The 24,413-nt window shown below is 38.3% G+C and overlaps 1 protein-coding gene across 1 annotated transcript in view; it reads right to left on the reverse strand.

Annotated features, from left to right (window-relative positions):
- LOC124721998 (WD repeat, SAM and U-box domain-containing protein 1-like) overlaps positions 1-24,413 on the reverse strand; it is a 227,842-nt gene that overhangs the window by 83,567 nt on the left and 119,862 nt on the right. Inside the window, exon 10 of the mRNA XM_047247174.1 lies at positions 518-689. Coding sequence (XP_047103130.1) covers positions 518-689 — 172 coding nt within the window. The remainder of the gene's footprint in view (positions 1-517; positions 690-24,413) is intronic.

The raw sequence follows: 24,413 nt of genomic DNA on the forward strand, positions 1-24,413 counted from the left end.
TCCAGAAATCTGAATGACAGCTCTAAGATCACATCCGCTGGCATCAGTATGAAACCTTTTTGTTGCACACTCCAACAGAATTAGTAGTGTAAGCCACAAAATACTGAAAGTTACTTTTTTTGCAATATACTACATAAATTTGGTATCACTTTTTAAAAAATTGTTGAGTGCTGTGGCTATGAATTGAAAAAATCTTTAATTAACTGTAAATAATGCAAGTAAATTTCTTATATTACACAATCTCGTTCAAGTGTTGTACCCGCCCCTCAACCCAGGACACAGAATAACAACATTTTATTGTTGTTGTGGCTGCTAGCTTTTAGTTTGCTTTATGCTCACTAACACATGAATAAAATCAGTTATATGAATGTTTATAACCTAGCTTTGCTTCCTCTTCACTCCAGATTTTACACCACATTTTATAAAGCTAGATCTGTGATGAGATTTTAAAAACAACGTAAATTTTAATGTCTGTTAAGCAAATTACTTTAAATCTCCAGTGAATAAAACCCTTTACCTCTATATTCCAGATGATTACTGCACCATCCAGAGAACATGAAGCCAATTTGTCACCTCTTGGAGAAAAGTTGACTTTGTAAACACTGTATTGATGTCCTTCTAATGGTGAGACACTAGTCTCAACAAACTGATCATCTTCATTAAGGGTCCAAACATGAATCTTATTGTCCCTGGAATTTAGACAGGAAACTATTAAGTAAGAGAAAATATACTTAATTTGCAAAATTGTGCAAAGATGGCTATTAAGATGAATTGTTGAACTAAAAACTACTAGGCAGGGAAGTTAATTCAACCTGCAGAATTCTATTTTAATCACATCATGATTGTATGCATTGTGACATAAAAATAGCAGTAGTAATTTGAAGAAAGAAAGGGAGACTTTTTGTGATACACAGTTTAGTTAGGGGTATTTTTTTCTGTTTCCTTTGAGAAGTATGTCTTTAAGAACACACAACCAACAAAAATGCCATTCAAATGGTGTCACAAGGTAACCAAGTTCATTTTACCAAGATGGGGATCAACTGAAACATTTGATACACCCTCACTAATTCTCAACCAAACTGTAACCTATCAACCAACTTACACCTTGGACCAGACCACAGATGAGTAAAGCACCACACCGAAGACTTCATATTCACATTACTTGGCTTTGCCAACTCACAACCACTGTCACCTTCCAACCTAATGTAGAAGTAAGCTACACAAAAGATCGGCTGGTGACCACAATCTCTATTCCAAAAACTAATACAGATGTAAAAGAAATATTATTGTTGTTTTCCTCAGTCCGAAGACTGGTTTGATACAGTTTCCCACATTATTCTATCTCGTGCAAGCCTCATCATCTCCAAATAACTACTGCAACCTACGTCCATTTCAACCAGCTTACTGTAATCAACTCTTGCTCTCCCTCTATAGCCCCCCAACCCACCCCTTCCCTCCAATACTAAATTGATGATTCCTTGGTGACTCGGAATGTGTCCTATCATCAATTCCTTCTTTTAATCAAGATATGTCACAAATTTATTTTCTCCCCAATTCTATTTAGTATCTCTTCATTAGTTAGGTGATCTACCTACCTAATTTTCAGCATTCTTCTGTAGCACCACATTTCAAAACCTTCCTTCTTTCTTTCACTGGTTCCATGTCCCGTGCTGACGCAGGGTTGGCATTGTTAGGAACGGATTTGGCAAGGTTAGTGGAAAGTGGTGGCCGGATGCCCTTCCTGCCGCCACCCCGTGCTCCCCGGGACGGAATTAGTGTACCCCTGCTGTCTGCGTCGAGTGTAATTAATGGAATAGTGCGAACATGTTCAGATGTCTGCAAGTCGTGGAACTGAGGCGCAACGTGGGGACCAGCCCGGTATTCACCTAGCAGGATGTGGAAAACTGCCTAAAAACCACATCCAGGCTGGCCGGCACACCAACCGACGACGGTAATCTGCCGGGCAGATTCGATCCGGGGCCGGTGTACCTACCCGAGTAGTACAGGAAGCACCACATTAGCGCTCTCGGCTAACCTGGCATGTTATTTCAAAATCTTCTATTCTCCTCATTTCTGAACTGCTCATAATCCATATTTCACATCTGTTGGAGGTTACATTCCAGAGAAATACCTTCAGAAAGGACTTTCTAACACTTAAATTTATATTTGATGTTAACAAATTTCTTTTATTCAAAAATGCTTTCCTTGTCATTACCAGTTTACGTTTCATATTGTCTACACTTCAGTTATCATCACTTATTTTACTACCCAAAAAGCAAAATTCATTTCCTACTTTTAGTGTCTCAGTTTCTAATCTAATTCCATCAACATCTTCTGAATCATCTGACTACATTCCATTACTCTTAGTTGCTTTGGTTGATGTTCATCTTATATCCTCCTTTCAAGACACTATCTATTCCATTACATCCTCATCTAAGTGCTTTGCTGTATCCAACAGAATTACAGACTCATCGGCGAACCTTTCAGTTTTCATTTCTTCTCCCAGAACTTTGATTCCTTCTCCAAATTTGTCTTTGGTTTCCTTTACTGCTTGGTCAATGTATAATTTGAATAACACTGGGGATAAGCTACAACCCTGCCCCACTCCCTTCTCAACTACTGCTTTACATTCATGTCCTCTGACTCTTATGACTGCCATCCAGTTTTGAAAACACTATAAATAACCTTTCACTCTCTGTGTTTTATGCCGGATACCTGTAGTATCACAACTGTTCAATGAAATCCCAACTACTAAAGACATGAACAAAGATCGATGTAATTTAAAAATTTTATAAAGCAAATAGCAAGAGAAGTGCTATGTGAAAAAGATAGGGCCAATCAGAAGAGGTTTAAAATATGGAATCAAGCGATACAAAAAGTCATTAACGATAAACAGAAAGCATACAATGAATACTTACAGAAGAAATCATTAGTAGATAAAGAGCAATGCCACTGGAAAAGAAATGAAGCAAAAGCAATAGTAAGATCAGCACATAGTACATCATGGGACATGTTTATAAGAAGAACATAATATATATGGCAGACAAAAAATGGCCCATTTCAACCTCCCCTTTGTCTGTCCATCTCCTCCTCTCTCCTATATGTGTCCATTTCTTCCTTCCTCCTCACTGTCTGTATATCTCCTCCTCCTTCCACAATATCACACTCACTCCCAATAGGATGCTGGTGGTTTCTACCCCATAGTATTTCTTTCCAGACTGTAGCTAATGTGTGTACCAAATTTGGTTGAAATCATTCCAAAGGTTTAGAATGATCCTTTTACCCATGGCTTTGCCCATGTATATTCATGTCAAATATATTACACTTATATTTAATGTATTTCACACATATTTGTATACACATTTCATCTGTATCTCTAGCGAATTTTGCCCTGCAGTTTCGTTTTCACCCAGCTCAACATTTATGACGTTGAATCTCCTGAACTATGTGCTGCACACAAATATAATTTTGCAGATACATCCAGTGGTATATGTGACAACTGTCTGTGAAATGTATTGTGAACAGAGATAGACATGAAGAAGTAATAAATTAAACTATCACGTTTCACACTGCAGTTTTACTGCATGAACAGCGAAAATCTAGTAAATGATAAACTTGTTTCCTTTCATCAGTTTGTGGGGGGGTCGTAAGTGAGAAAAAGTTTTGTGAAGGTTTGAAATTATGTGTAAAGTTATTTGCAAGTCTCTAAGTGCTCTCGTTCTTGAATACTGGATGATTAAACTATGGGTATTTGCATCCGATGGACTACTCTGATTTCTCATCCCTTTGATAGGTAGGCAGTTCTTACTCCCACAGTGATAATTTCCAGACAGTAAGTGATACATGTACCAAGTTTGGTTGAAATCAGTCAAGTGGTTTAGAAGAAGGTGTGGAACATACATACATACTGTACTTATGAGGTGTGATAAAAAAGTAACAGAATTTTTTTTTAATTTTGCGGGCTTTACACAGCCAATTTTCAAAACTATCTTTTTATCTTGTTCGTAAACATGTTCCTGATGTATGTTTGCATTTTCAGCTGTGGGCTGTTTTGAATGTTTAGAGCTTATTGTTGACAGCTGACAAGGTTATACATGTTTTCGAGTGCTCAGTAAATTTTTACTCACAAAAAGACAGATCAAAGAATTTGCATTAAACTTGGCTTGAAGAACAGAATGAAGTGCAGACTTACATTTGAAATGACTGTGGCTTTTGGCGAGTCTATTACGAGTGAGACCAGAGTTTGAAAGTGGTATAGACATTTCAAATGGGGTCTAGAAGATGTTGAAGAAGATGATGACTGCCCTAGAAACCTAAGCAAATCAATTACTGATGACAATGTGGAAGGAGTAAAGAAAATGGTTCTGGAAAATCACTGAGTCACTATAAGAGAGGTTGCTGATTAAGCCACCATATTCTTTGGCTCATGCCAAGCAATTTTTTTAATATTTTGCGCATGAAATGTGTTCCGAACTTGTTGAATTCTGACCAAAAATGACGCTGTGCAGACATGACTCGGGAATTTCTGAATGAAATCAACAACAATCCAGACATTCTAAAGTTGGTTATAACAGGTGACAAAACACCTGAAACATCAAAACCAAGGCCCAATAATCCAGACAGAAATTGCCTGAGGAGCCAAGACCACAAAAAATTTGACAAGTTCAAGCACACATGAAGGTTCTTCTCATTGTTTTCTTTGATTAGATAGTGCATCATGACTTCATGTCGTATGGTCGTACAGTCAATTAGGAATAAAACCTGGAAGTTCGACAGCACTTGTGTACAGCAATCAAAAGAAAATGACCAGAATTGTGAGAAAACCACTTGTGGAAATTGCATCACAACTCAATGCTTGTTCATGATTTTTTGTCAAAAAACAAAACTGTTACACTGCCTCAACCACTGTATGGCCCTCTGCAACTTCTTTCTAATCTCGAGGCTGAAAACCATGAAAGGGTGCCGTTTTGTCACCATAATGAAAAATGAGTTCCAGAAGTGATTCCAAGACTGGAAAAAGCACTAGAACACGTGTATGAAGTTGAGATTGGTGAATAAATAAAGATACTGTAAGAAAAACAAAAATTCTCATATTTGTTTTGGTAATACATTTGGATGTGTATGGATCCTCCTCAGGGGACACCACCTTAATGTAGCACTGTCCGTGTGGGCGTGGATGTTTGGGTGCTCTGGATCCAGAGGGCTATGCCCGCGGTAGCATAGCTACCAGCAGGGCCACCGATGCCGGACAGGCCAATGGGGAGGAGTCAGACGAAGTGCGTCCCACAACGACCTATCTCCTGTCCAATCCTATCCTAAGCCTATCCTTTTCCCTTATCATTCTTAACATCCTACAACATAGGGCAGGGAGGGCTCTCGAGGTGCGGTGAAGCCAGTCTCCCTAAGGGAGTAAACCCGATACAAATCGCCTGCTGCCTTGCAGTTAGTACAGGGATCTACAAAGGCTAAGGATGCTCCCCTGAACATGGAGCCAGCTACCCTGCGAGCTGTAAGAGGCAACCCCCCAAATGGTTGAGCAGAGGATTAACAATCTCCCCCTGTAAAACAACAATTGTTGTGAATGCTAGCAAAGGAATAAGCCAGACAGATATTTTGATGATGACCCTCGCAAACAAAAAAAGGATAAGAGAGATGTACATAGGAACATGGAGTGTGCGGAGCCTATACCAATTTGGAGCCCTACATCAGCTGCAAACGCAAGTAAACAACTACAGTATAAAAATATTGGCTCTCCACCAAATTAGGTGGAAGGGGAATTACATAATGGACGTAGGAAATTTCACTATCTTCTATAGTGGCGGGAGGATGAATACCTTTGGAACAGGTTTTGTGGTCGCTAAATAACTGAAACATGTGGTGATGTGCTTCCAACCAATCAATGAATGGATGTCCATATTAAGATTAAGGGGAAATTTTTTCAACATTACAATGATAAATGTACATGCACCCACAGAGGAGACAGATGAACAACAGAAGGACAAGTTTTATAGCAAGGTAGAACAACTGTATGATCAGGCTCCCAAACATTATGTCAAGATATTAATAGGAGACCTAAATGTAGAAATAGGAAAAGAAGAGGCCTTTCAGCCAACCATAGGAAGACATAGCCCCCATGAAATATCAAACAACAATGGACTTGGGGCTGTAGATTTTGCTATAAGTAAAAACATGACTGTCGGCAGTACATGTTTCCCACACAAAAAAAATACACAAAGAAATATGGATTTCGCCAGATGGACAAACCAGAAATCAGATAGACCATGTATTGATTGATCGGAGACACGGATCGGACATAATGGATGTTAGGCGCCAACGTGGAGCTGACTGCAATTCAGACCACCATCTAGTGAGAATTAAATATAGACAAAGGCTCTCACTATTGAGTAAGCAAAAAGGCCACAAACAAAAGAGGTTTGACATTAAGAAACTGAAGTTAGAAGAAATACAGAGAACATATTAGATGATAATAGAAGAGGGGATTCAGAATGAGACTGAGACATCAAACGAACATATAGAAGTAATGTGGAAACGATGTAAGGCTGCAATCCTCGAGGCAGCTGGAGAGGTTTTAGGACATGAATGGGCTCAAGGGAAGGAAGATTGGTTTGACGAAGAATGTATGAGAAGAATTGAGGAATGTAATATAGCACAAATGACATTATTGCAGAGAAGAACTCAAGCAAATCTGAATGAATATAATGAAAAGTGCCATGTAGCGAAGAGGTTCTGCGGACAGAAGAAAAGAGCAGTAGAAAAGAAAAAAACTGAAAGAAATTTAACAGCTAGGAGAAGAGAAGCAAAGTCGTGAAATGTACCAAAAGATTAAAGAAGGAAAGACCAGGTTCCAAGCCAGAACAAATGTGTGTAGGAACAAAGAAGGGGATTTGATACGGGAGAGTAATAAAATACTTGGCAGGTGAGCAGAATACTTCCAAGAGTTACTGAACCCAGAAGTAGAATGGTTGGAACGAGAAAACTGGTGGAACTAACTTACTATGGACCAGAGGTTTCAACACCAGAACCTACACTGGGGGAAGCGATGCAAGCCATTAACACCTTAAAAAACAATAAGGTGCCTGGAGAAGATTAGATCCTTGCTGAACTTCTCAAATATGGTGGGGAAACTCTGTGGAAAACAATTCATAAAATAATACTGAATATCTGGCAAGAGGAGAGCATACCAAAGGAGTGGAAAACAGCTATAATGTGCCCCATACATAAAAAAGGAGATAAATTAAACTGCCAGAACTATTGAGGAATCTCCCTACTAAATACTACATATAAAGTTTTCTCCAAGATTCTAACCAGCAGGCTTACTCCATATGTGGAAGAGAGAGATGGAGACTATCAGAGTGGTTTTGTAAGAAATAGGTCAACAACTGACCAGATATTCACATTGCGCATACTACTTGAAAAATGTTACGAACATCAAATTAACATACACCAGATTTATATCGACTTTAAACAAGCCTATGATAGCATCTCAAGAGTGACATTGCAGAATGTAATGGAAGAGGCTGGAATACCTAAGAAGCTCATTAAACTTTCTATGATGACCCTCAACGAAACCAACTGTAAAGTAAAAATACTGGGCAAAATCTCCAGAGAAGTGGAAGTGAAGAAGGGACTTAGACAGGGTGACAATATCTCCTCATCGCTATTCAACCTTTGCCTAGAAAAAGTCATAAGTCAGATAGAGTTAAATAAAGGAGGAACCTTCTTAAATCGTTCACTACAGTACCTAACCTACGCTGACAATGTGGCATTACTCGCACGAAACACTGCTGTGCTAGGTGAGGCCTATCAACAACTGGAGAAAGGTGCAAGGGAACTTGGCCTGACAGTCAATGTTGAAAAGACCAAGTCTATGGCAAAGACCAACCAACAAAACCTACCAAATCTCAGGATAGCCGACAGGGAGTTTGAAAGAGTGAGACACTTCCAAGTACCTTGGGTCGACTATCACTGAGACAAATGACACTGGTAACGAGGTGAAAGCTAGAATAGTAGCAGGTAACAGATGCTGCTTTGCCGTATTTCCCATGGTTAGGAGTTCACTTCTATCACGAAAATCCAAAATCCTCATTTACAAAACAGTTATAAGACCAGTTGTTATGTATGGTGCTGAAACATGGACCATGAGTGTAAATAAGGAAAGGATCCTTAGCATATGGGAGAGAAAGGTGCTACATAAAATATATGACCCAATATATGATCAAGAAGCTTGGCGCATTTGTACGAATGCGGAATTACAACACCTTTCTGAAGAACCTGACATTGTAACTACCATTAAAATAAGAAGACTGCGGTGGGCAGGGCACATGGACAGAATGGAAGAAGACAGAGCATGTAAGAGGATTTTTGATGGCAAGGCTGTAGGCAGACGGTGGAGGGGACACCCCAGAAAGAGATGGATGAATAGAGTTGAAGAAGACATGAAAAAGCTGCGTGTCAGAGGATGGAGACGGAAAGCCATGGATCAGATAGAATGGCAGGATATTGTGATGCACACCAAGGCCATTTAAGGGCTGTAGAGCCGAGGAGTAAGTAATACATATGAATGATTTCCTTCTGTTATCAGTTAAATTCAATATCCCTGTGTTATATAAGGATTTCTGCTAGGTCTTGTCTTTTTACCTATTTGATCCTATGGTGCCTTCATTATTTCATCTCTCAAAGCTAACCATTCGTTTTCTACTGTATTCCTTAACACAATTCCAATCAATTGTTACCTTATACCCCCTTTTTACTCTTTGTGCATAGTATGACATCATACACCACATCATCATAATTTTATATAGGATAAAGCTGACATCCAATACCAGTAACTTCAGTTACTATTAGTAAAAACAAGATCATCCTTTTTTTAAAAAATAGGAGCCCCATTTTTATTGTATATAACAATAATTTGATAAAATTCAGTAACTTTTCTCTCACTATTTTTTTCATTGCCCTACTACAGAGGGTGATCCTAAACTTCACTGACAAAAATTTGGAGGTTGTTCGAGGAAATTCTCTGAGTATTTTGAAATAAGGTACTGGTGGTCTTTGATGGTTCGTTACACAGATATATTCATTTTATTAGTCCAGTTAGCTTTCTTTGTCTGAAAACACATTTAAAATGGTGAAAAAGCTAGTAATATGCACTCCCTAAAATGTACAACAAAAACTATTGGGTAATAAAACAACTCTCAGAGGACACTGCACACTTCAATCACATTGTGCAGGGTGGCCAGTGTGTCAAGGAACATCTTATGAGTTCATAAAAAATTCTATTCTGAAACTTTTCTCATATACTTTTCAATCAATATACCAGTGTCAGTTCTTGCAATGCATACGTGACCCCCTGTGTATCCTTCAGGACAGAAGTAATTAATTCTGGTAAAAGCTGCTGACAATGTACACTTTCAGCCCTCTGCTGAATGTGCAGACATACCCACACTACTCACCAGCGCCTGCCTCAGAAGGTAGACCACATGAATGAGCTGTATACAGTTGGCTTCTGCCATCCATCCCTGGTCCTGCTGTCCCAGAACTGCCACCAGCCACACAAATGTTAAGCATCATCCTTCTAATTCCCTATTCCTTTATTATTTTTGACCAAACTCTTATACTGGTAGTCCATTTCTAACTCCAGCCTCAGGGGGTGCCCTTTCTGTATTCTGTCATTGATAATTTATTCTAAGTTTTCATTAATTAACTCATTTATTCTGCTGCCTCCCTTCCGATATTCACTCATCCCACTTCGCACCCCATACAAGTTGGCTTCAGAAACGGCATCTAATCCACAGTTCAGTTCGTAGGGTGACCACAAAATCTTCAGCTCACTTTCGAGACCGTGTGGCCAGTTAACAAGAGTTGCCACAGTCACGGTCTGGAAGCCGTGTAGCATCTTACTGTGTGGCCTGGGACACACCACATCCGCACATTCCTCTACAGTGCTCAGGGCAGAGCCTAACTGCGCCACTCGCTGCAGTGAGGTATACCGTCCTGCCACATGCCTTCTGCACTTGTGCAGCATGCTCGCCAGCACCTGCCCAGGAAGGCAGACTACACGAGTGAGCTGTATAAGCTGGCACAGATCATCTGACGACAGTGCTGGCAAGTAGCACTGCCCTGTTAACTACACGTTGCCACTGGCACAGCCCTCTGGCTTCCTGCCTGCTGCTCCTGTCAAACAAGCTGCTGGGCTCACTTGTGCCATCCCACACACTGTCATGCAGTTGGACCTGTCGGCCTCACTACCTCGATGCCTGCCCGGTCTACTGGCCAAGCTGTCCATGCCATCACTTACTTGCTTACTGCTGCTCAGTCATGTGGCCCGTTCGATGCCACAAACCTCACACTGTGGTCCACCTGTCACCAATACTGTGCTGCCCTCGCCTGGGCTGCACTGGTAACCTGCTGTAGCCATATGTCCCACCCTCGCCAGGGACGTTGCAGCCCACGACACTCGGCACCCCACGGTTTAACAGGTATGTATCCACTGAATCAGCCCACATTCTGGGCCTGAGGGTCCTGGCCTCAGTATCAGGGACATCTCTTCCTTGCCACCATGTGGGCGGCAGCTGCCACTGAGTCTGTGCCACACACATTTGGGTGCCACATGCCTGCCACCCAGCTGTCTACACATGTGGCAGTCAGCTTCAAATGTGAGTTTTCTAAATTTTCTCAACAGTGTGTCTCGAAAAGGACATCACCTTCCCTCCAGGGTTTACCAGTTAAGTTCCCAAAGCACTTCGGTAACACTTACATGTTATTCAAACCCACCGGTAACAAATTTAGCGGCCCACCACTGAATTGTTTTGATGTCTTCCTTCAACCAAATCTAGTGTGGATCCCAAAAACTCTAGCAGTACTCAAAACGAGGTCATGCCAGCATCCTATATTCAATCTCCTTTACAGGTGAACCACTCTTTCTTAAAATTATCCCAATAAACTGAAGTTGACCATTTGTGTTCCTTACCACAGTTCTCACATGCTCATTCCATTTAAAATGGAAACACATTGTTAACTTAATTAAATTATGACTCTAGACTGGATATGAGAATTTTCATTTATTTAGCCTTAGTAAATTTAATGTTTTTAGAGAGACAGCTTTTATATATTACGTAATGGTCTATTAGCAGCACTTTGTCACACGATGATATGTCCCATTTGATTTATAGTGGTCAGTTGCCTTCATATTTTGTGCATATTAATTATGGGTACTTTTTAGATGATACTTTTGATGATGATCTCCAGGACCCTGCAGCTCGCAAGACATGGCATAGTGACCACAGAGTTGGTGATTGTGACATTTTCTTCTGTTTCGCTTTCATGTCACAATCTTTTCTCTTGTATTTCATTTTTCCTATCAGGCACTGTTTCTGTGGGCTGTTTCCGAGCATAGGTCCTCCTCCTCCTCCCCCCCCCCCCCCCCCCCGCCCTTCCAGCGCCATGAACAGCTGTGAGGGCTTAAGGGTCATGTTCCCCCGTTCCTTTCCCTTTCCACAGTAAACTGCATCTATGTTACAGTCAAAATTGTATGTGCCTAAACCTTAAGCCTTGGTGTGAGTGAGTTTTTGTTTTAGGGCCAGGAGCAGATGCTATACCGGCATCTAGACTCAGAAAGGAAAACCTAAAGCCATTAAGTTTCTCAATTTCCATTGTGTCTACCTAATTACAAAAGGGATTATGTGACCTTAGGCTAGCACCTGTGTTGCTGAAGCCACTAGAACACTGTGTGACCTATCAGATTTTGGGAGCAAAGGATTAAATCCTTTCCCTTCTACCTTCTCTGTCTCAGATTCCTTTTTTTCTTTCTGTTTTTTCTCTGTAAGTAATGATTACATTATTTCTTTCTTGTATTCTAAAACTGTTTAAAGTTATTTCACAGTCCTGCCCCTATCGTATACATGATAGGGACCACTATGAAATAACAGAGCAGATTCTTCCCCTCCACCTTTTATGTTTTGGTTGCCTTCTTTTTCTCGCTTTGTAAACTGGACAAATTTGCACATGGTGATATTTTGTTTTCAAGAGGCTACAGATTGATTGATGCACTGTCACCCTGCAAGATGTGAGGATGAGACGAAGTGCCAATGTTGTAATAGACTATACCATTTCATTCTAGATGCTTAATACAACTTGTCATTTTGGGTTACTTTTGGCTGTTAGCACAGGGAGCAGTGAAGGTTTGTTGAGTGTTACGTGATAAAAGGAAGCCATGTCATATGAAGTTAACAAAGTATTGTTATGAGAAATATGGTAAGATGAATACTGGGGATAATAATATGGCACAATATAAAGTAACTGAGAATATGATTGATTAATTAATTATTGCAAAGTTCACCTGTATCATCTGCTGTTGGCTTCCAACGCACATGTTTCACGATATTGTGGTAGGATTGATGGTGAGTTCTGAACAGATAAGATTTGAAACTGAGATACTCTTTCTCTGTCCAGTGGTTGTTTCATAGTTAATTTTGTTTTAACTTTGTGAGAAGGATTTTCCATGTGTATATCTACTATGCTGGCTCTTACATTGTCTATAGATTTTAAGCTGCTATAATCACTCATGACCTTTATTGACTCTTCAGTGGTTACAGATATTAATGAGCTCTGTGGGACAGAATCCAACTTGCTTTTGAATGACTAGATCACAAATATGTGACAGTAGGTTTTTAGGCATCACTCATTTGTTGTGCTAAGATGATGAAAGAATGTATCAAGTCTCCTCTTACAACTTCATGTTGTGAGTGTTAAGCTTCATTGCCAAGTCCACCCCTCTCTTTGCAGTGTCCATTCTGTTCACTCTTTCTTTTCAATGGAACATTATACCCCAAACTGAATTCATTCTTTGCAACTAATGTTGCATCGCTCTGCAGATGAGCATTGGAAGCATTTATTTCTGTTCCTTTCTTTCATGGCATCATTCATAAGAGATAAAAATAACTGTGCACATTTTTAATTTTTTATGTCCACTGAACTGACTGTTTTCCTTCTGCATTTCTTCATAAAATTTTCCTGCCCAGTGTTTGATGGGATTAGTAAGCACTTTGTGTCTACCTGCTTGTTTTAACTAGTGTAATTTCATCTAAAGTCTAAGTTACTGCATCCCATCCACATCAAAATTTTCTTTGTATTGACATGACACTGTTGTGGTTTCTGTGCAAACGTTAAATTCCCAAGGTTGGCGGTCAATAGTTTTGGAACCTTTTATTTGCTGAAATTCACCACACAGATGCACTAAGCCAACATAAAAATCTTAAAACAGAGATGAAATATATCACTTTATTTCTATAACCTGTTGTTTCAAGTTGAAACTTTCTGATTGTTTGTTTTGCTCGTTTGAGCCACTACTTTCTACCTGATTTACAAAGATGAAATTTTACTGTACTGATTATTCCATTTCAACTAAAAGCCATTCAAGTCTCAAATATGCCTCTACAAGTTAACACTGATGGTTGGTCTTCTGTTAAATAACAGTGCCTTACTCTGCCTTATGTGCAGCTGATGTTATGTAACTGATAAGATATCTCCAGCTGTTCAACAAAGCACACACTTTCTACGGTGTCGTTTTGGCGGGCACACATGTATCTGCGAATTCTGGACACACTGCCCCCCCCTCTTTTCTCCTCTTCTCTTCTCTTCTCTTCTCTTCTCCATCATGCCTCTGTCACCCCAGAAGGCCTTACCTCCTCTCTTTCCCCAGTGACTGCACATTCTCCCCTCTCCACCCCTGTCCTCCCACACCTCTTACAGTCTATCCCTCCTCTCCTTACCCCTTTGGTGAAACCTACGTCTTGTATTGCAAAAAGTATCTCCTCCCCACTAGCTTTGCAGTGCTGTCATTACATTTCTCGACACTTACCACTTCCACACCACACCACCCACGTGACCGTTTCCTGTCGTCTGACGTTTGTAAAAATGCTGCATGTGTGCTTGTGCTGGGTTAAGCCATGTTCTGAATGTATCCTTTCAAAATCTTACAGAAAACTTTGTGTATTTTTTCCCTTTCACCTATAATCAATTTTCAATCATTGGTAACTTGCTATTTATTTACCATATAAAACATTAAACTTAAAGAACTATATAATAAATCTATTACACACAGATTGCAACCATCTCAAATAATTTTGTGAATGCTAATCTTGAATTTCATTTGTGTGTGTTCTGAATCACTGAAGGGAAGAAGGACAATTAGTGTTCAATGTCCTGTTGACAAACTTGGATTAAGGAAGGGCGAAGAAGGATATTGGTTGTGCCCTTTCAAAGGAAGCATTCTGGCATTTGCCTTAAGTGATTTAGGGGAATCATGGAAAACCTAAATCAGAATGGCCAGACATGGATCTGAACTGTCATCATCTCGAATGCAAGTCCAGTGTGCTAAGCACTGTACTACCTGGTTCGGTATGCATTACTGACATGTAACTACTGTACTTCGAGCATACACTACTGAGAAGCTTTTACATATCTTTTATTTTAATTTTGTATTGCTTTAGTGACTTATAATCAACTACATATACTTTTACTGCTCTTGTGCTAACTGTAAAATCTGATGGAGACATGTTAAGGGACATGACTTCATAGAACTGCTTTGTGTTAACCTCTTTAAGAGAGTTTTGAGGGCTATTTAATATACTACACATGCATATGATCTACATTTTGTGCCAGTGGATTTCAGGCCAATGATTTAATGCATTGTGGTGAGATATTAAACTTTTGGTGTACTGTCATATTAGTAGCACATATCGGAATTATTGTTTGAAACCAGGTCTTGTCTGTAGTGCACTTAAGTATAATAAGTTTGTACTAGTATATTCTCAAATCCTCTTTCCTTAGATTAATCAGAATTTTTCATGTGCTCTTTTGCTGCTAAAGGGACTTGACAGAGTCGTACTGAGATGAGGGATGGTCAGATGCAGGCTAAAGGTTCGAAGAATCCATGTTCAGATTTCTACGCAAGTTTAAGTGAGATTTAAGGTATACCTGAATGTTTTGTGGAGGTACGATGCTAGAGAAGGTGGGCAGTTTGAAGAATTTATCAGATCTGCTGCCATTACATATCCTGAGCACTAGTTCGTGTGCCAATATTATTTACTCCACTATAATGAAAAGTAGAATGACAATAAATTATAAATAAACTTTTTACATGCATATAATGCACATTATAAATGGTCTAGCAGAAACAAGTGCCTCTTGTTCAATTCCTAAAAATTGTATTTCTAAGATCAGAATATGATGACACTTTTCCTGTTTCAAGCAATTCAGTTTGTGTGCATTAGATAATTTTTGACTGAAAATTAATTTTTGCATATCGATGTATATTACTTGTTACTTGGAAAGTCAAAAGAGAGTGTCTCCATCTATTTACTTAATGCTTAGGGACCAATACTACTAAAATCTTGTATGCGTGTTTTAAATGCATTTACTTTGATGGTGCACCACTGTTTAGTTGTATGAGTTTTGTACTTTTAAGGAATACTAACATGGTATTTTTCCCACATATCGTTACTTCATCTTTCTATGTGTATTGTCATATTCCAAGATAATACACAACAAATTTCTTGCCAGACTTGTTATTTCTACACTTGGTATATCTGGCTGGTATACAATAAACATGATACAAATTTATACCTTGAGATTTTCGCTAATATTTGACTTTATTGGCATGTTTACAATGCCAGACTCAAGTTCAAGCTACAGTGTAACTTTGATCTTGATGTAAGACTTAATTGTTTATCTCTTCAGATGAATTCCTAAGTATTCCAATATGACATGTTTGGAAGGACTGTTATCCTACAAGGTGATTTAAAGTGAGTAGGTACACTATCTCCCTCTACATGATATCCAGCCTTTTACTGTAATTGTGTAGAAGCTGTAGCTAGATCTCACTGTAATGTCTGGGTGAAAAACCTCTGGATTGTTCCCTATACAAGCGGTTTTCAAAATGCATTTGGGTCTGAGAACTTTAATGTTAGAAACTTGTGGTTATGTTGAGTAACCTTTTTGTCCCCTAATCTTATAAATAATTCCTGTATTTTGTCAGTATATCACCTCGTGATGCAGTCTTCAGTGTGCTCACACAAATTCATGATTTTGAATTGTTGGACCAATTTCAATAATCACATGATCTTTCAACCATTTGTATGGTTATAAAAAATACTGATGTTCATATATCTCTCTATGTGTACAGGTCTGTTTATATATTTACCTTTGCCCCCCCCCCCCCTCCCTCCCTCTCTCTCTCTCTCTCTCTCTCTCTCTCTCTCTCTCTCTCTCTCTCTCCCCCCATAAACTAGAGAGTCATTTTGACAATCTTTCAACAGCACAGTTTCTTATGCTACTGAAGCAGTGAGATTGCCATAGATCGTTCTGTCGATTTTGGCGGACATTGGCCTTGGCCACTTCTGTCTATTTCTTACATTCTGCTGAGTTACTGAGGCTGTCCTGTATTTATTCTGCTACTGCTGAGAAAGGGCAGTTCCGGCTAAATCCTTCTGACAGTAGCAGTTTTGCTATCTCATCTTTACATTCATAATTTTGAGGCACTGCACCATTAGTGCCCTTCCTAAAGTTCTGCCACTGGGAACAAACTTTTCTTTTGTTCAGGATCAGTATCTATTTTGTAATCCCCTACTTAATTTTATAGCCTAATGTCTGGAGGCATTACAGTATGCTACCATACCTTTTCTTAAGATAGAATCTACTTATTTTATTTACAAAATGACGTTTTATTGTTATGGTATTCAAATTATACACTCCATGTATGTGCAGAGAATGTTTACCTTTACTTAAAAATTAAGGATAGAATCAAATTGTTTCTATCTTTCCCAACAGATATAACATTTTATAGACAGACATCTTGTCAGAGCGTAATATTCATTTCCTCTAATTTGTATAACTAACGTATCAGGTATACAACGCAATAAGCACACAATTAGGAATTTTATTAATGGAAGAAATAATGTGTACTGAAGAAGCAGCAGTGAATTTTGACTTTGTATTAAGTATAAACTTTTAAATTATTTGCAATTCATGGCTATTTTCAGTGTTAACAACCACTAGATTTATATCTTTTTTGCTATCAACAAACATGGAAAGATTATTCCATGTTAGAACTATCCCACTTAAGAAGAAAATTTGTGTCACAAGTCTTTGCCAAAAAAAAAAAGAAGAAGAAGATCGTACAGAGGCCTTCCATGGCCTGTAGGTCCATTACCTGGGCAACCGACCTTCTGAATAAGTGTCTGGTGTCCTTTTGTAAACAGTTGTGGAAGTGGGAGGATGTAGAGGGTACCAGCCAGTCAAAGAATATCTTAAGAGTTCATAATAGAATTTGATTCTGAAATTTTTCTCCCATGCTTTTTCAAACAATGCACCAATGTGAGTTCTTGCAGTGCCTACATGACAACCCAGCCTGTCTTTCAGGACTGTAGCAGCTCATTCCAGTACAAGCCTCTGACAAAGCCCTCTGCTGAATGTGTTGGCTTGCTTACACCATCGAGTTAATCAATCGGGAATTCACACGAGTGGTCACCGAAGGAGAGGGGTGGGGTGGGGGGTGGGGGGTGGGGGGTGTCTTGGATGGGGGTGCAGCTGTTTTGCCATCTCGGTTTCCACTCTCTCGCTCCATACTTCAGCCAGGACAGGTGGCTCTTGCTGTCTGCCACTGGATCTGCTCACCAGGACAGACCACTAGCCACATCCACATGAAACATCAGCTATCTTCTTCACCGTTCCTTTATTATTTTTGACCGAACTCCTAGACTGACAATCAATATTTACCTCTGCTCCAGAGGTTTCTGTATTCCATCACTGAGAATATATATTAAGTTTCATTTAATTAACCACAGAGACTGCTTACACAGTGCTTGTTTGCCCTCTTCTGGAGTAACACTGTGTGATGTGGGACAGATGGAGGACAATGTAAATGTTCAAAGAAGGGCAGATCATTTTGTATTATTGCAAAATGCTGGAGATAGTGCCACAGACACAATAAGTGAATTTGGGTGGCAACATTATAATAAAGGCATTTTGTGTTGCGGCAGGATAATCTCGTGAAATTTTAATCACCGACTTTCTCCTCCGATCGTGAAAATATTTTGTTGGCATCCACATACATAGCGAGAAATTATCACCATAATAAAATAAGAGAAATCAGAAAGATTTCAGTGCTCATTTTTCCCTCAAACTATTAGAGATTGGAACAGTAGAAAAATAGCTTGAAGGTTGCTCAATGAACCCTCTGCCAGGCACTTAACTGTGAATTGCAGTGTAATGACGTAAATGTAGATGTAGATTTATTTCACTGCCTTCCTTCCGCCACTCATGCATCCCACTCCATATCCTGTGCCACAGTGTGTTCAATCTGTTCTGTCAGTGTACAGTACAGTACAGTACGTAACAAATGCGGATCTGTTCCAGTACAGGTATTGTTCAAAATGTTGAGCAACACGATCACAGCGAGGTGTACTGTGATGCACCATCAACTGTCAAGGATCCCATGAGCTTTGTTTACTATTTCCACAGCTGCGATGACAATCCTAGAAACGAGGTCCATGTGAGTACTGACTGGTGCTCATAAACTAGTCTCTTCACACACCCCTGCAAGAAGAAGTTATTTGTCTATCGCTATTATGTAAAGTTGATGTTTACGGATGTGTTAGTGACAGGAGAGCCTCAGTTGTAGCAAGAACTCTTTAGGAGGATACGTTTGTGGCTGCGCAATTGGTGAAACATTTGTGACAAGGAAGAATATGAACGTTATTGTTCATTGTTTCACTTGCAGTAATTTAAGCTGTCCTCTGAGGTTCCTGCCTAATCACACGCTCAGAAATTGCCACATATTGGGAAATAAACTGTGAGGTATTTGTGACAAGGAACAATATGAATATTATTGTTGCTTGTTTCACTCACATGAATGTAAGCTGTCTTCTTAGATTGCTGCCTTACCACGCACTTGAAAATCATCACACATTTGGAAATAAACAGGCAAATTTTTATTTTGTCCTTCGTTCTCTAACCAGACAGAAATGTTTAACAACATGAAATATTGCAGAATGTATTGTATTACAACCATAACAATGCTTAATTGGGAAAAAAAAGTGTGCAGCAAGTTGCAAACCTCTAACCTCTAACTGAGGTAACCTTATCCATTACGCAACAGCTTACTCATCCAAGTTTTGTATCGTGCATTAGTTATCATAAGGTCTCTTGAAGCGTTCATCACTGATGCTTTAATTGACATTTATTGACATTTAATGGTAAGTGTGACATATCTGTGATATGATTCTTTCAATGCAACATTTCTTTTAAAAGGCTTACTGCGCAGGTACGTCACACAGGAATGAATAATCGAAATGCACACATTTCACACAGGGGTCGTTCACAATCGCTTGCAAAAGTCGATAGTCGAAAGCTCACTAGTGACGCCATCACCGTAAAAAGTTGTGTGAAGTTGCATCCACAATGCCACTGGACACATTATTTTCTACAGTATTTCACATCTGTTTCCAACTTTGTTTCTGTTCAGACTGACAGTACACATTTCTTAGTGTATTCGCATAGTCTGCAATGCTATTTGTTGTATTGCTTTCGTATTGTCTGCCACGTCATGTCTAGAGATGAGGAAACTATTATACGTGCTGCTGCAATATTAATACTTCAAGGTTCATGCAAACAAAATGAAAGACGTCATTGTCAAGCATCTCTCAATGTTTTGTAGTTTTACAGAATAAGGTTGTGTTTATCAAAGAATTTCTTATTTGGTTACAAAACTACAATATTATTTTGATGGTAAGTTTGTTTAGTAGTTAATAGTGGTTGATAATATTAGATTAGTTGTTGCATGAAATGGATTTGCACATACAGTTGTTGTCTTGGATGAGTGAAAACATACTGTAGAATAACTGGTAGGAAAAAACTTGCTACATATAGGAACTGAATATGGAAGACAGCTTTAGTTTCTGTAATTTCACTTGGATATCACCTAACAATTTTGAATTTCAGGTAAATATGGTCTCACCATTTCTTAAAAAAAAGGAAAAAAAGATGTAAATTTCAGGAAAACAATTACAACCATACATGCTGTTAGTCTTAGGCTTTTGTCAACGGGAGATTCATTCCAGAGTCTTGAGTACTTATTCCACATTTCGAAGCAGGCTGCAACAAACAACCCTATTTTCTTTTCTACACAGCCTCTCTCAATATTCTACCAAATACAGCAGCAGTTTTCTGTAGTGTGCCTTGTTTTATGGCTGTTCTTGTACTGCTTGCTTCATATATTCCACAAACAGCCGTCAGCCTGGTACAATGATAACAACTGGACAGTCTGCTACCTCGTCCACTGCACTTTTTCCTTCTGGAAAAAATTAATACAGCAACAGAAAACAAAGTATCTAAAAACACAACAGACACTACAAACAATAGTCCTTCATCGAGGCCTCACAATGTACGTAATCCGCTTGGGCTACCTCCATATGGTGTATTTCAGATAAAGCTAATTCCAACTGAACTATTTGCAGAATGTGCAGTACTATAAAAATTTGTTTTTATGGATTGATTTTTTATATGTAATCATTATATGCATTTAAAAAGGTGGATCCTATTTAAAAAAAATTAGTTCACACCATTTTCATTAATTAAAGTACTACTTAGCTGGGCACTGTATAGTGATTTTAAGCAAAAGTTACACGCTTTTTTTACCAACTGCAGTGCCATCTAGGATTAAATTAATATGGTTACCTTGGGACATCTGTTAAGAGCAGTAAGTCAGAAGGGGAAAAACCTGCAGCATTACAGAGTACTTTGGGTAGAAAGGGCATTAAAAATGTACACAACAAACGATATAGCAATTTATTAATATTCATCACATAAACTGAAATCTCAATCCCCAGTATCTTAAAAGAAAGATTCTATATCTAAAATAACTTCAACAGTAAAATTTCAACCAAATTAAAATTTTTAACAAAGATATGTTTCCTTATGAGCAATATCTGATACGATATGAGTGGTTTATTAAATTTTGTACTGAAAGAGCACACAATATTTCTCATTTAGGGGAAATTTATTAGTTAAAGATACCTTCAAGACACGGCAACAAAAGCAAGCCATTTCTCTCTGGGTACAAAATGATTCATTAAAGAAAACTGGCAGTGATTTTTATACACCATTACATCAAAATGAAAGAAATACTGTATAGTGTTGATATACTCAGACCTGAGATTATCATCAATTTTACGTAATGTGAACTAATTTTTCAAGATAAGGTATGTCCACATGATACCTCTTTTCTCATGTTCCAGTGCAGAATGCATGGTAACAAAGGCCCACAAGACAAAATTTACCGAATGCATGCAATTAATGCATATGCAATACAGTACACACATGTTGTTTTAATGCTTTTGCCGTTGTAAGATTTCTGTGTTTTGCTTCAGAAAGTTAAATATGTAAATTCTTGAGGCAAGATAAAGTTATATGTAATGCAATTTCTACAGAGATTGAGGCTGGCAATAATTTTGCTACTTGGAAACTGATTTTTCATATCCAAGTTTAAGCCACCAATTTCTGGTCCGAAAAAAAAAACATTTATGCTGTCATTGCTGAAACTGAGAAAAACACATTAGAGGCCCATACAAGGTTCATACGGTTGCATTTGCTTGTAAACTTCTGGAAATTACTCTAAAATTGTAAAAAATTCTGTTATTTCATAAACTATTAGCATCACACCAATTAAAAATGAAATTCAATGTCACTGTAATGCATCTTTCATATCAAAGATTTTATTCAGAAAGAAAACTTACACGAGCTTTCTCTGTTTCTTCTTCTTCTTCTTCTTCTTCTTCTTCTTCTTCTTTTTCTTCTACAGCCTCATTAGACCACTTCAGTTAAGCATTTTCTGGTCATCATCTACAATATGTTTTCTTTCCTAATTGCCCAGTAGCTACTCATTGGTTATGATCTTTTTTCATCATTACTCATCTTTAAGTGCCCTTTGTATTCTATCATTTGTCTATTTCTGGTTTGAACCTTATTCTTATGTCTTTCAGTTTCTTTAAATTTCCTGTTTTATTTTGCAAATCATACAGAGTTAGTTCTAGCAATTTGATTTTCCTTATCCATCCTACTTGTTACTTCATGTTCTAAATTTTCTCTATAAATTTTCTTTGTAATCTGTTTTGTTCTGTCCTAATTATGAGAAAAAAAAAAGAAATCCTTTTCTTCCACACAATATGTGTAATGGGTTCTAGTTTGCTGTACACCATTTCATTTGGCACTACTTCCAATTATTAATCTTTTTGATATTTCTTATTTATGCATGTTATAGCTATACTTCTCTCTACTTTTTAGGATTTTGTCGAGTCTATTTTTTTATTTTTTTAGTGAGTTTCAAAAGAGTTTCATTCCACATGTCACCTCTGGTTGAACCACCATCTTATGTTCCAATTTAGTTTTGATTGATATGCATTGTTTATTGTATAAAGACCATGTTAATTTTTGAGTTTTTATCATTTTATTAATTCACTCTTGCCATGCAAGTTTCTCGTCTAAGTTATATGTTATAATTTCTCCTAGATGTTTAAACTGTTTCACTATTTTTATTTTCATGTTATTTACTGTTATGCTGTTGATTACTAGTGCCTCTGTTACCATTATCTCAGTCTTTTCAAATTATATCTCGAGTCCTACTTTTTGTGCTGTATTCTGTAGGTCTTTTATTTAATTTCTGGCTTCGTGAATGTTATTAGCTAAAGTGCGTGTCATTTATGATGGCGGCCAAGTTTAGGTTTGTTCTGCGCATCTGACGTCACAAAACACAGTCAGCCAATGAACAGAGAACGACATTGCCAGAGCTCGACTGCAGTGCAGAGCACGGACGAGTGTCTTCAGTTTTAGAAACGTTCAGTCATAAATAAAGTAATCGAACAAAAGCAATGTCTTGATAGCAGACTTTCTTTTATAGAAAGTTTGGAAAAAACATTCTTTATGCCAATTGCTTCATATTCTATTAATTAATTAAACCTCCTAATTCAGGCCATAGCATGGAAAGGTGTTTGTATCATTCTCACTAACCGCTTTTTCACAATAAAGAACAGCGGTAATTGTTTATTTCCTATTGTACTTCAACGAAACGTGAGTAATTCATAGTCATACCAACAGTGTTCGTCGGTATTTTGCGTGATATTAAAAACATCCTCCAGGAGATGCATTGAATGACGAGCTGCGTTAGCGTAATCGTTAACGTGTATGGCTGCTAACCGAAAGGTTCTGCGTTCAAACCTTGTTCGGTGCTTAATATTTTCTTTATTTAAAAACAATATTGAAGTGTCTTACTTCATGAATTTTATTCATTTGAATGTAATTTTTTGAAATTTCTAGTGGCAACTAAAATCGACCATATGGAAAGTATACGCTATGGACTTTTACCTCTGCAGACTCTTCAAAATTTCATGCAATTGTTTACTACATCTAATGCTGCACAATACTGCGTTGAACATCGAAACAAAATTAAGTCATTTATGGCGGGAAGGTATCAGTCAAGAAGATGTGTAAAAATTAAGTTTTTGGGCCAAATAGTTTTTATGAAGTCGAATGATAAAGTGTGTCAAAGCAGTCGAAACACCATGTGTCTGCACAGGCGAGCAATGCAGTGATGACAAAATCGCGCACATCGTGGAATGCAGGGAGCACATCTCTGTAGCAGCGAAAGGGTTAATGCGGCCGTGGTGGCTTTACTTCATAAACTGCGCGCTCCCCCCTAAACGTAAGTTTGCGAACTATACTATGGCGCTGCTTCTCTTGGCGCGTACAACTGGCAACGCAGCAATCTCCCGCGTCTGGGCGGGCATGCACGAACCGCCACGATAAAAGAATTGAACTATAGTAACACTAAGTCATCTGTGTAATCCATGCAATTTAAATTTATTTGATCTTTCTTGGTTCCAGTTATTATGCTTTTAGGATTTTCCTTTTGCCATGCCCTCATCACTCACTCCACAGCACGATTGAAGAATAACAGTGATAAACCACCTACATGTCTTAAACCTGTTTCAGTCATAAAAGACTCAGATATTTCTCCTCTGAACTTTACTTTACATCTAGTGTTTTTCAGATTTAATTTTATCATTTTTATTAATTTGGGCTGGAGACCGAAATTCCTTCCTATCTTTAACACTGGAGATCTGCAGATACTATCATAAGCTAAGTCTACAAAGGTTATGATTTCTTGTTTTTATCTCACTGCATGGTGCATGGTAACCATAACAAATTTCAAAGTAATTATACGTTCTGTGCAGATTATACACAGCCTAAATCCTCTGTGGTATTCTCCTAGTTCCAGATCAAGATGATCTTTAGCACAATTGTACAGCATTGTCGACATGACATTATATGTGATATCCAAAAGG

The sequence above is a fragment of the Schistocerca piceifrons genome, chromosome X (assembly GCF_021461385.2).
Source record: "Schistocerca piceifrons isolate TAMUIC-IGC-003096 chromosome X, iqSchPice1.1, whole genome shotgun sequence".
Taxonomy (NCBI): domain Eukaryota; kingdom Metazoa; phylum Arthropoda; class Insecta; order Orthoptera; family Acrididae; genus Schistocerca; species Schistocerca piceifrons.